At 40.3% G+C, this 12,742-nt stretch overlaps 1 protein-coding gene across 4 annotated transcripts in view; it reads left to right on the forward strand.

Moving 5' to 3' along the window:
- The window catches only part of slc6a9 (solute carrier family 6 member 9), a 69,673-nt gene that overhangs the window by 42,934 nt on the left and 13,997 nt on the right, over window positions 1-12,742 (forward strand). For all 4 annotated transcript variants that reach the window (XM_055033389.1, XM_055033388.1, XM_055033387.1 and 1 more), the window contains 6 exons: window positions 6,307-6,463; window positions 8,719-8,850; window positions 9,066-9,342; window positions 10,174-10,306; window positions 10,405-10,539; window positions 10,642-10,745. In XM_055033389.1, coding sequence (XP_054889364.1) covers window positions 6,307-6,463; window positions 8,719-8,850; window positions 9,066-9,342; window positions 10,174-10,306; window positions 10,405-10,539; window positions 10,642-10,745 — 938 coding nt within the window. The remainder of the gene's footprint in view (window positions 1-6,306; window positions 6,464-8,718; window positions 8,851-9,065; window positions 9,343-10,173; window positions 10,307-10,404; window positions 10,540-10,641; window positions 10,746-12,742) is intronic.

Below are 12,742 nucleotides of genomic sequence, written 5' to 3' on the forward strand. Positions count from 1 at the left end.
ATACAAAGAGATGAATTTATATAGCAAGACCTCTCGAGCAATAATTGATACAGGAGACTGCACAGAAATGTGACGAGACCTGAGCTGAGGCAAAAACGCAGACGAGACCTGAGCTGAGGCAAAAACGCAGAAGGTCGTGATAGGGTGAACTAGAAAGGAATAGATATTCAGCAAAGGTAACACATCAAAAAACTATGAAAACAGACATAACGGAATGAACTAATATGGCTGAAACTATGAAGCACCCATAAAAAAAATCAAAACCAAAAACCCAAACATCCAAGAACTGCGTACAGTGAAAGCATTACAAGGTTTACCGGTAACATGAGTGGCTCCATGATGCTTTAAATATGTGATTTAGAACTGCCTCTCTTCTTTTGATTTAGTTTTTTTTTGTTGTTGTTGTCATCATTTTTTACAAAATATTAGTGATCTACTATTGGTTGATAGACAAATCTGTGTAATAATTATTACCCATGTCCTGTATTTGTATGCGATGAGGAGAGAACCAGCACTTAATGCTCTGGGTAGACAGTAAAAATACCTTGAGATGACTTTAGTCAGAATTTTAGTGCTGCCATGAGACTAGTGAGAATTCAGTTTGAGAGACAAAAACATGATAAATTACCAGGGATTTAAACATTTCTTAACACTTTTTGTTTTCAAACAGCGGATTGAATTTTTCTTGTTGTGTTGCTGAAAGAGAAAAAAAGGACAAAAAAACAACTAAAAATATCTAAGTAACTCAATCACTGCATCCTTATGTGACCAACCAGTTGAACTTTTAAGAGTCCGAGTTAAGAGTCCTGGAGCTGCTATTGAAAGCAAGCTGTCCGAATGTTAACAGTGATCTTTATGAGAGTGCAACAAGCATCTAATCTACCTGGATGGAAGAATTTGCATTACAACTGCAGATATTTGGAAAATGGCGTGCTTCTGGATAAACCGCTGTGATCCCAACTTATGTCACACCCTGCACTCAGCGTCTGAGTCTGCACAGAGCCGATCAGCAGCTTTGCTGGCATTTCCATCCGAGGCACTGAGCCGGCATTCTTTACGAGATCAGCTCAGGGGAGGGAACGGCTCGTAACAGGACGTTTTGACAGAGGGCTGATCTCAAACCTGTGTGAACGCCCTTGCAGAATATTTAATGACAACAATCCGTTTAGCTTCTTTGGGGACTTGAGTCTAATTTTAGCGCTCGGAAACCAGTTGAGCGAATGTCAGGTGATGCGGCCAAACATCAGTTTATGAGGGGGACGAGTCGCTACTTTGAACGCCAGTACGTGTTTGAAACATCACCTTCACGATTTGTTATGTAGGTTCTGGTCTTACAGCGCTTTGTAAAAGTATTAACACCCCCTTTGATATTTATGCAGTTTGTGAGTAGGGGCAAGAAAGACTTGCCCCTACTAATACTATTAGTACTTGATGTTTTTTTTTTTATTATTACTTAAAAATGATTACTCCCTAAATGTAGAAATCATAGAAATATCACAATAGATGTGCAGCTGTAATTACAAAGTAAAGATCTCCTGCAAAAAGCACAGTTCTTTTCATCTGTACCTCGAAAAGTTTGTCACTTCACGACGATGCTCCACTTTGTGTCGACCTGGCAGATAAAAAAAAATATCCTTGTTAAAACATTCATGTTCGTAGCTCCTGCATAACAAGAATGTTTCACAGTTGATGCTGATGTTTTTATTACTTAGCAAGGGACCCCAGACAACAATAAACAAAGCACAAATCTCTCCAAAAAAAATTCTGCTGGTTATTCCTGAAGTTTGTCTTGTTAGCTGCTCTTAGGTTTTAGCTGCTCATTTGTTCTTGTACAATGGCAGAAATGTCCAAAAGTGACATGGGTTTGAGCAAGGTTAGAGCGGTTATTTTAAAAAAAATCTGGTGAAAGCTACGGACTAAAATAAAGGACAGAAGAGAGGGGACTGATGGTTACATAAAGCCCATATGGAGAACCATGTGATGGAGGAGTGGATGGATGGAGGGAAGAAGACCGTCTGCATGTCTGACAAGGAGGTCCAGGGAGCTAATGCCGCAGGCCAGCAACACCTGGGCACAGAGATGCTCTGTGGTCAGATACCGATGTCACCCTCAGGGTCCAGCTAGTGGTTGTAGCTCAGAGTTAGTCACCACCTTGGGTCCGTCTTAATGAGATCCCTGTTGAACATGTGCCACTTTTCATTCCATAGGAGTTAAGTAAAAATGAGAGTCGTTGACTCTGTATCACCAGAGAATGAGTCAGACATATGTAAAGGCTCTTCAGGGTTTGTCAGCTGCACAATTTAAAGCCAGCTGCTTTGAAAACAATCTTATGAATATTCTCTTTTCTCCTGTGTTTTTTTTTTTTTTTGGCATGCTTCAACAAAAGTATTGTCTTAAATAAGAAGGTCCAAGTCAGAATTATGTCTCTCCAGGTTCAAATTAATCAAGAGGTTTTTGCTAAAGTAGAATCCCAGTTCAATATTTCGCCTTACCTTCATTTTACCAGATTAGCCCACCTATCTGGTTGGTGGGCTAATCTTGTAGCATTATTTTTAGTGACGCAAAAGTTCAGTAAAAATAATGCAGTTCTACTGTGTATGCATTTGTCTTTAAAGAAACAGCTGATTTGTCCCAAGTGGAATTTCTGCAAGTCACTATATGCTACTCTAACTTAACTTGGGCATGATATCCAATATAACATTTTATAAAGCATCACCGAACGCTTTGCTATCTATTTTCAAACTTAAACTTAGAAAAGAAGTCATTTAATGTCTTACTAAACTCACATCTTGTTTTCAGGTGAAGCCATTCGTTGAGCACTTTGCCAACATTAGCATGCCTGCTCTTTCCTTTGACCTCGTTTTGTGATAATGTTGGCTTGTGACAGATTTATAGCTAAAAGTTCAATTTCATCACAAGGAGAAAAAAAAGTAGTTGTCTTGAACGTTGCAAAGCTGTCTAGTGTTTCAGCAGCTTTTCTTGCAGCTAGTTTTCCTTCACCATCACTTTTTTGTAGACATTTGAGCGCAGGAAAGTGATTGTAAAGGAAAAAAAAGATTTAGATATCTTGATGAAAGTGGCATGTATATTTGTACAGTCAGGTTTCAAGTTTCACAATTCATCTTCTGACCAAACACTGTCTGTTTTCCAGTGTGTCAGTGAAGATGTGCATTTCTGATGTTTCTAATATATAGCTTTGGTATGTAGCAAAACTGTTTCATTTATGACATCATGGCTGTTTGGAGAAACAACACTCCAGTAACCAGATTAAATTTATGTAATATCCAGCACAACTGTCGGCCATTTTTGGCCGGTTTGCTGATTGTGCGTCAGATTTACCGGAGTACCAGAAACGTACCAACGCGAAGGTTCCTACTGGAACGTTTGATTTACTTAAACTTCTGATTAATTGATGCATGAATGGTTTACGTCAATTATCACAAATTAAGAAAAAAATATCTTCCTGTTTTTCTAGCTGTTTTTCCTTTTCTGTCGCATGTTTCAGATCAACAATCAAACTTCATTCTCTAATACAACTGGTAGGTTTCCACTCTGGAAGAGATCTGGCCAACTGTTCTTTGCAAATCTGTTTATCATACAGTCACATCGCACAGGTTTTTGAGCCTGAATAACTTTTTAAGGTTGCATTGAAATAACTGAAATGGATTTAAATCCAGATTTTGATGGATTTAAATCCAGATTTTGATGGATTTAAATCCATCAAAATTGTAGCATGAAACTGAAACATTCATGCTACAATTTGAATTTCTTCAAGAAAATAGAGCAGAATTCACTGTTTTGTCAATTAGAAAAAACTGTCCAAGTCCTGAGGCATCAGAGCAGCCCCAGACAATCATTCCAATGTTTATTAATAGTATTTGTTTGATGACATGAGATATTTAAGAAGAAATATTTCAGAATCTTCTTGAAATCACTTTTATTACTTTGAGGCAGCCATGAAAATGTGAGTACAAGATGTTTGTATCAGAATTCATAAGCTGAAATGTCACTGTGTAGCATAAAATGCACACCTATACTCAACATTTTCTTCATCTTCTGTCCCTGTGCTACTAGTTTCAGATTCTACACACACACTGTGTGTATGCGTGTGTAAGCCTGTCTTGGGCACATCAAGTTGAGCTTTTATAGAACAAACACCAGAGATCCAAGGATCACTGCTATTCCCGGAGTTTCGTGTCCCGCTCTTACATCTGCTTGTGTTTTCCGTGCACGCCCACACCTGGTTGCCCCCGGTCGGCACAAGAAGTATTCCCGACATGTTTGCGGGGAGCGCTCACACAGCTGCTCACGTCTGCTCCGCCGCTTCTTGCTCTTCCAAAGTCAACTCTGGGACGGAGATGTTGTAATGCGCCACCCGCTGCGACGGCGGCGTCTCTGCTGGCGGTCTCCACCCACGCACCACTGCAGCCGCCGGCTCACTCGGAGGCTCCCCCGAGCGACGGAGCTTGTTTTGCTGATCTTTTCTGTCTGTGGCACCTGCAATACGAAGACCTGTGGAAACAGAGGTCAAGGAAGCCGGAGAAATTGTGTTTGTTTTCCCTCCAAACATGCCCGCACAGCTGGACTCAGACAAGAGGGTTTTTTTCTTCCAGAAAATATGGCAGCTGTTTGTATGCTTGTTGCTATTTTGTCTAAGTATTTTTTTTTCCATGCTCATGAACATGATGTCTCTGTAGGAGCTTTGTTTGTTGGGAAAAAGGTCTTTATCAGCAAAAATGTGCTACTTCTGAGTTATGTGCAGCTTATTCTACAATAACACTGACTATATCAAACCACAGTTTCGAGGTATCTCTGCTTTCACAGAAAATGTGAAACAATGAGCTCTAAGTGCTTTACTTAGCAAAGAAAAGCAACATATCCTAACACTGATAGAGCATACCAATTATTATACGTACATTAATTTTTAATGTTTTTCTTTAATAAGGCAAAGACGAGCAGAAATACAGAATAAACGTACATGTAGTTGTCAATACTTGCTGTGCAGAAGCAAAATCTGCAAAGTGGTGTTTGAAGTTTGTTATACTTCTAACACCACTGCTACTGTTTTATTAAATTATTCAGTTAGAGATAAGTCCTACACTGTCTCTGTTGCAGGAATCAGGACTGATTCCTGCCAGCTGATTGGCAGTGCACAGATGCAAGTAAATTATTCTCCATCACAGCCAGAGAAACCGCCAGTCATTCTGGTGCCTGCCTTTTTCACCTGCGAGTTGTTATTGTAACAATCAGTGTTATACTTTAGCAACTGTCGCAACCGTTCCTCCTTTTCTGTCTTTAAAAGTCAAATGATTTTATGAATATGTGCGTATATAGCATTATGCCGGGTTATTTTTACTCAGTGATATGATACCTTGGCAACACCGACACCTCTGCATTGCAGCTGCAGCCTGACAACGGCTCTCCACTCACGTCGTTTTTCTTTGACACGTCGTCGAGCCCGAACACCGTGAAACTGAAAAGCTGAAATTAGTGTTTGAAAATGATGGGAGGAGGAAGCAGAGATATTTAACCATGTTTCAAGCTCTTCTCCACCTAAAGTACTAAAGTCAAACATTTTCGCTCATGTACTCCGGCCCATCGTTTGGATGATTTCACCTTTTTTGCCGATTCGCCGCAGCTTTTGCTCAACTGAATCGGCAGAACTCAGTCAGTCGAATGTCGGATTACTTCCAGTCCGTGCGCGACACCTCGAGCTCCACCTCGGCGATCTGAGTTAGCGGTATTTATCTGTCATGCAGCATCGGCACAAGTGCCGTCATGTGAGCAGCGCTCAGACACAAACGGGGCCGACAAGACACACAGCTGAGGGTCTGGGGCGTAGGGGTCACGGGAGAGCGGCCATCTGATGCCAGCAGATGGAACGATGGAGGGAGGAGAGCAGAGGAGAAGTTGGAAATCAGGGCGGCACAAAGTGAATGCTGGGAGGCTTTTCTAAAGGCACTGATTTCACTTCCCATCCTTTCTGCTCCAGCAAGCCCACCTTATGCTCCACTTCGGGGCAGAGGAGATAATAATAACTGATAACAACCATGACACTTGAATATCCGAACTTCACAATCGAGAGAAAAAGATAACTCCTTCAGATGCGCCCAGCAGAGACTTGGAGCTGTTAGAAGTGAGGATGAGACCAATTTACAGGATCAATAAGGTGTTTTTTTTTATTTTTAATGTGGAATGTGAAACTGCTGAACTCACTGTAGCAACACTATCTCGGAAAGCCAGTCGCTTTCGCTGCAACCTGAAGTCACCCATGTGCCTCTCCTTCTCTTTCTTTCTTTGCTGCAGAATGGAGCCGTTCCAGGAGAGCCCGTGAAGAAGGATGAAAACTCCCGGAGGGGGAACTGGGGCAACCAGATCGAGTTTGTCCTCACAAGTGTGGGCTATGCAGTGGGGCTGGGCAACGTCTGGAGGTTTCCCTACCTCTGCTACAGAAATGGAGGAGGTACGCGTCCCAGCTGCCTTTGGGCTGTCGTACCATTACAGAGGGTGCCCGTCTTATAAGCATCAAAACCCTAAAATGTCTTAAATTCATTTAAAAATAGTATTTGCCCTTTGATTAATAAGACGTCTTATTAGGAATATTTAATCTTTTATGTCATGTGTAGTTTATGTTTGCTCTTGAGTCTTTTCTGTCAGGCAAAAGTTTAGCCAGTGCTGACTGTGTAAAAATGTCTACCCACATCCTTCGTGGACCCCAAAAAGGATGTGGACCCACTTCTTGGGGTCCATGTCATAAAAACAACATGAAGTTTCACACACAGAACAAAATGACGATGTTTCTAATAATGTGTTCTGTTAGCCAGTTACTGTTTTTTTTACCACTAACTAGCTGCTGAAAAAGCCCATTGCCAGCTAGTTAGCTAGCTTTTTTTGTTGTTGGTTTTCTATTTAGAGAGAATTGTTTTTGCTTTAAAGTTTAGAACTACCTTTTTTTTAAAGAACTTTTCAGTGGCTTCGATTGGACAGTAATCTGTCAGAAATGTTACACAGAGAAGAGGAGAAGGACCAAACTGTGGAGTACATCTGTGATAGAAGATTGAAAGACAGTCAATTAAATTTGCCTCATTTCATTTAATCTGTGTTTTCATCCTTTACAATTTAACCCCATCACTTCAAACATGCCTAGTGTGTCGACACTGTTACATATGCAATGCCTTGTAAAAATATATACAGATTTTCTTAATTTCTTTTTTTACTTTTTTTCTTTTTACAAAACATGCCAAATAAACCCCACAAGCTTTAGATTTAATATTTTGTTTGGATTTTCTTGCTAGACCAACACATGTGTTTTTGAAGTGGATGTAACACTGCTTGATATTCTTTATATATATATATATATATATATATATATATATATATATATATATATATATATATATATATATATATATATATATATATATATATATATATATATATATATATATATATATATATATATATATATCTATAAATCTGATAAGTGTGGTGTACACATTTAAGTAGTTCCCTTTACTCTGACAGCAGCAAACAAAATCCAGTGGAACCAGTTCAGAGTCAACAAAGTGGTGAATAAGGTGGATTTAATCGCAGCTACAGTCACGAACTGTCACTCCTAGATTGTCTAGATTGTGCTTCATGTATCTGACGCACAGGTGGGATCCTGGTAGAGAGCTGCATCCACACACCCTGACTCTGCATCCGTCGGTAGATGTGTGGCATGCAGAAGATGGCTAACTCTTTAGCCGTAGTGACGAGGTTTCTAACTTTGCCCTGGATCAGCTGGTACGACAAATTACACCCGAAAACACACATGCAGATGTTTCTCACGGTTGGCCCGTCTAATTTCTGCTTGAGCACAGCTGGACGGCCTCAGCTGGACATTTACTGACCCCTCAGCGAACACATGACATGTTCTCACCACAGATGAGGTTTATCTTTGCTTACTTGTTCTTTTTTCCTTTACTTGGAGTGCTATGTGTTCCGGCTAAGTCGAAGATGCAGAGTTGATTTCTTTTCAAAAGTAAAACCAGCCAACTTGCAATATAATATTCGATTCTTATCTAGAATTGATAGACCTTACATTGTATGACCCTAAAAGATGGATGAAAAATGCTTTTTTAGTATTGTAAGATTATAATGCATTACAATTAGTCCTCTCTGGGCTCAATTGAAAATTGATTCCTGTGGTAATTGTTGGTCGGTGGCCTTACAAATCATTATTGATTTTTCTCTGAAGTCAGAATTGCTCTGTTCTGCAAAGCAAGTGGGAAGCAGACTATCCATAATCAGCATAAAGTTATTTGAACTCCACCATAAAGCTTACAGTTTATGGAGAAACGTATGCTGTTTTCAACTTTATGTTCAGACTTGAGCATGGCTCCACCTTTACACAGTTAGGCATAGTCATTTTCATGTCGCTCTGAAGCTTGCTGCTGCAGTTTGATTGAACTCTGCAATTTTGAATATATATTTGATTTATACTGGTAACCCAGCAATAAGAAAAATAAATGGATGGAACTTATGCAATGTTTAATGATGCAGTGCATAATTGCCTCTCACGATTGCCCCCCTTCTTGATCCCTCTGTTTTTTGGATAGCAATTAAAGTGTAGATGTAAAATTCCCTCGCAGCGTTCATGCATTTAGTTCTTTTTAATTGCCTGTAAAATCAGATGGAATATCATATCTTAAGTTTTTTGCCCGCGTGTCTCCCCAGGTGCCTTCATGCTGCCATACTTCATCATGTTGGTATTCTGCGGCATCCCTCTCTTCTTTCTCGAGTTATCCTTCGGTCAGTTTGCTAGCCTCGGGTGTCTGGGTGTCTGGAAGATCAGCCCTATGTTCAAAGGTAAGCGTTCAAATGTGTTTCCGTCCAACTTTTGGTTTTGTGAAAGAACTCAGCAAACAGGACCAAAGAAAAAAGTTGTGTGAACACAACATTTTTAGTCAGTAATAAACTGACAATGCCTTTTTTTTTCTTGCAAAAATGTCGAACGAAACGTTTGCAGGATATTTCATGCCTTTATTTATGTTTTTGGTTCTTCTTCTCCTCTCCTCGATCAGGTGTCGGTTATGGCATGATGGTCGTGTCCACCTACATCGGGATCTACTACAATGTGGTCATATGCATCGCCTTCTACTACTTCTTCATGTCCATGACGAACCTGCTGCCCTGGACGTACTGCAACAACCCCTGGAACACGCCGGACTGCAGCGGGGTGGTCGGCAGCGGCGCCCAGCTGAACGGCAGCTTGGTGAACGCCACCACCAGCCTGGTAGCCGGGGTGACGGAGGTGGTCAACCGCACCAAGAGGACCAGCCCCAGCGAGGAATACTGGAAGTAAGAGCAAATTGCTGCGGATTCAAACTTAAGAATACAAAGTCTTTTTCTGAGACAGAGAGAGAAATTGCGTTTTTCTTTCTTGTCTGTGCAAATGTGACTGAACAACTTTTATCTGTATGCATCACTACAGTAAAAGATAACGACCAGCTAACCTCAGTTGACTGAGCCTGACTCAGTCAACTCAGGATGCAGCTGAAATGTAATTTCATTACGACGCCAGTCAAAGACCAGAGGGCCGTTGTTGAGTAAAGACATAAAGTTTTAATAGAGTTAACTTCAGGGTCTGTACTTAATTAATCAAAATTAAATTTTTATCAAAAACTTAAAAGAAGCACTGCTTTAGAAATGTGTACTGTTGATGCTAACAATAGCATTACCACGTTTTGTATTGAGATGCGATTTCAGCCAAACTTTTTTTTTCCATACCTTATCTTACACATAACAATAATTATTCTCCAGCATCCCATCAGAAAGGTTTTTGAAGCAAAAGTGAACCCTCAGGGGACCAAGAGAAGCAATTTTGTCGTTGACCGCTGTTGTCAGCGGACGCTGCTTGTGCGTCAGGTTTATAAGAGCACCAGAAACACGCAAATATCAACTCAGGGGCCCGGATAAACAGCCATACCTAGTACCAGGCAATAAAACAAGTACAGGATTTTGTTGAGAAACAGAAAAATGTCAGTAAAAATAAATTGCATAAACAAAAAGTTGAGAAGACATGGATGGAGAACTAATTTGTGATAGCTTCCTTTCTTATTCTAAAATATAAATAAGATTTGGGGAATAGTAAATGAAAGTATTTTATCATTCGTTGGCTTTTCCTTTCAGGCACTATGTACTGAACATCTCCGATGACATAGGAAACTTCGGGGAGGTCCGCCTCCCCATCCTGGGCTGCCTGGCTGTTTCCTGGTTCGTGGTTTTCCTCTGTCTCATCCGGGGCGTGAAGTCTTCAGGAAAGGTCAGGTCGCAAGTACAAATTCACAGCGTTTCTCGCATTTGCAGTTGAAGCATTTCAACCGATTTCAGCAGCTTTCTGTCGACTGTTTCCGTGTGCAGGTGGTGTATTTCACAGCCACGTTCCCTTATGTCGTTTTGACTATTCTGTTCATCCGTGGGATCACATTGGATGGCGCTATAAACGGCATTAAGTACTACCTGACTCCACAGTGGCAGAAGGTTCTTGATGCAAAGGTATGTACTGATCTAACTTGGAAAACAGTTGTTTTCAATTGAAGTGTTTTATTTATTTTTCCCTGGCATTGCCTCTGTTTCTTTGTGGTTTTGTCCCTGCAGGTGTGGGGAGACGCTGCCTCGCAGATATTCTACTCCCTGGGCTGTGCCTGGGGCGGTCTCATCACGATGGCTTCTTATAACAAGTTCCACAACAACTGTTTCAGGTAAAGACTTATGAAACATGTGATTTAAAGGGCCGGTGCTGTAATAAAAAAAAAAAATGAATTCAAAGTTCACAAGAGTGAAAACGGTACAAGGAGACTTTGAAGTATTAAAATGCACTTGCAACTGCTTTAAAGGGACATTGCAGAATTTTGAAGGTTCTTATTTCCTGGTGAACTTGAATTTTTACCGTCCCAAAATAAGCATAATTGGTTGGTTACTTACAGGTGATTATAATTTAAACAGGAAATGGAGGTTGGAGGTGGTGCACCGCCAATCATCTTCCTGAGTGAAACACCTACTCAGTATGAAAAATATCTCCTGTTGTCCCACCGTGGTGAGAAAAAGTGTTTGCCGCTTTCCTTTTTTAATTTTTTTCCCCCGTTTGTCACACATCCTTATTTCAGAACATCAAACCAGTTTGCATGTTATTCAGCGACAACACAAGCAAACACAAAAGACAGTTTTTAAATGTGTGTGTTTTATTATTAATGGAGGAAACAAAATCCAAACCTACACAGCCCCATTACCCCACAAACCTTATCTGTCTGGGCCACCCTTATTATTATTATTATTATTTTTTTTTTTATGCAAACCAGCTAAGGTCCATTTAAAAAAAAGGATTCCATCTAATTAGATACAGGACACATGTAAGAACTACCAGACTACATCTTTCCATAGACAGAATGGGTCTGAGGATTTGTTCTCCATTCAGAGTCTTGCTACAGAAGAATGACCAAAGCAGAGGATGACACAATAAGTGGCGGCCCACGTCTCTCCTCATTATGCAGGGTGACATGTGCATCTTCTCTCTCTGAGTCTGGACTGTTTCTCTTTTGGTCTGTGCGTTAAGTTGTTAGTGATGTTGTTAGTGAACATGTCAATTTAGGGAATATAGCTTCTGGTAATCATTGTGGGAAGGGATGCATTTATTCATCTTTTCAGTTTAAAGTTGGAGGGTTTTTTTTATTATTATTTCTGAAAGAAACTGATTAAGAACGTTTTTAATTTGCCTGATTTTATTTTTCATAACTTAAAGGAATTATTTTCAAACGACTAACATTTTCACTTAACTTTATTTTATAATGTCATTTTTAAACTTTAAAAGATTGATAATTTGATCAGTTACTCAGTACTTGAGTAGACTTTTTACCAAATACTTTTTTACTCTTACTTGAGTATTTCTTGGAAGGTTACTTTTTACTTTTGCTTGAGTAAAAATATGTGAAAGTAGTGCTACTTTTGCTTGAGTACGAGTTTTGGGTACTCCACCCACCTCTGCTTGATCCACAGTAAGTAAGAATAACTTTAAAACTATTTGTCAGAGCAAGGTACTTTTTTTGGCCTGTGCTTAGAGGCGGTTTGTTCTGTGCTTGGTCAACAGGGGAGAGAGAGCAAACAGCGTTGGAGAAGGTTCCAACTTAGGAAATGGGCAATAAAAGGAACGAACTTGTCACTTATTTTCAAAGGTTGTCCCCACATGTTGACAGTGACGGTGCCAAGAGGCTCCAGAGGCCAAAGAGGAAGGTTGAAGATATAATTTGTTCCTCCTCTAGCAGCGTGAGATAGCATTATCTGCCCAGGCAGCTGCACAGAGGTGCCAACGAGCTTCTGTTCTGCAGCTCAGGCCCCATAGAGACACACACCACCAGTCAGCACATGAGCAGAAGTGCAAAGTGAAGGAGAGAGCAGCCGCCGGGGTGGAAAAAAGAAACAAAACATATATATAGAAAACAGGCATTTATGTTTTGTAAGACATCCTCTTCAGTTACCTTAGTGGAAAATAGAAGGGGGAAAAAATGTGCAATTCCCCTGGTGGAAAGTTTGAGTAAATGCAATACAGAGAGTGGATGAAAAGAAGAAGTCAGTGGGCTGTCACCAGGCGTCCATCCTGACTCCTGTCTCGTTTCATCTCACTGCACAATGCAATCTTTACACAGAGTAAACTCAACTCTGGTATTTAGGATTAAAGAATTGTTAGACTTAAAAAGTTGTGATC

The sequence above is a fragment of the Poeciliopsis prolifica genome, unplaced genomic scaffold, assembly GCF_027474105.1.
Source record: "Poeciliopsis prolifica strain line A6 unplaced genomic scaffold, Auburn_PproV2 SCAFFOLD008, whole genome shotgun sequence".
In the NCBI taxonomy this organism is placed as follows: domain Eukaryota; kingdom Metazoa; phylum Chordata; class Actinopteri; order Cyprinodontiformes; family Poeciliidae; genus Poeciliopsis; species Poeciliopsis prolifica.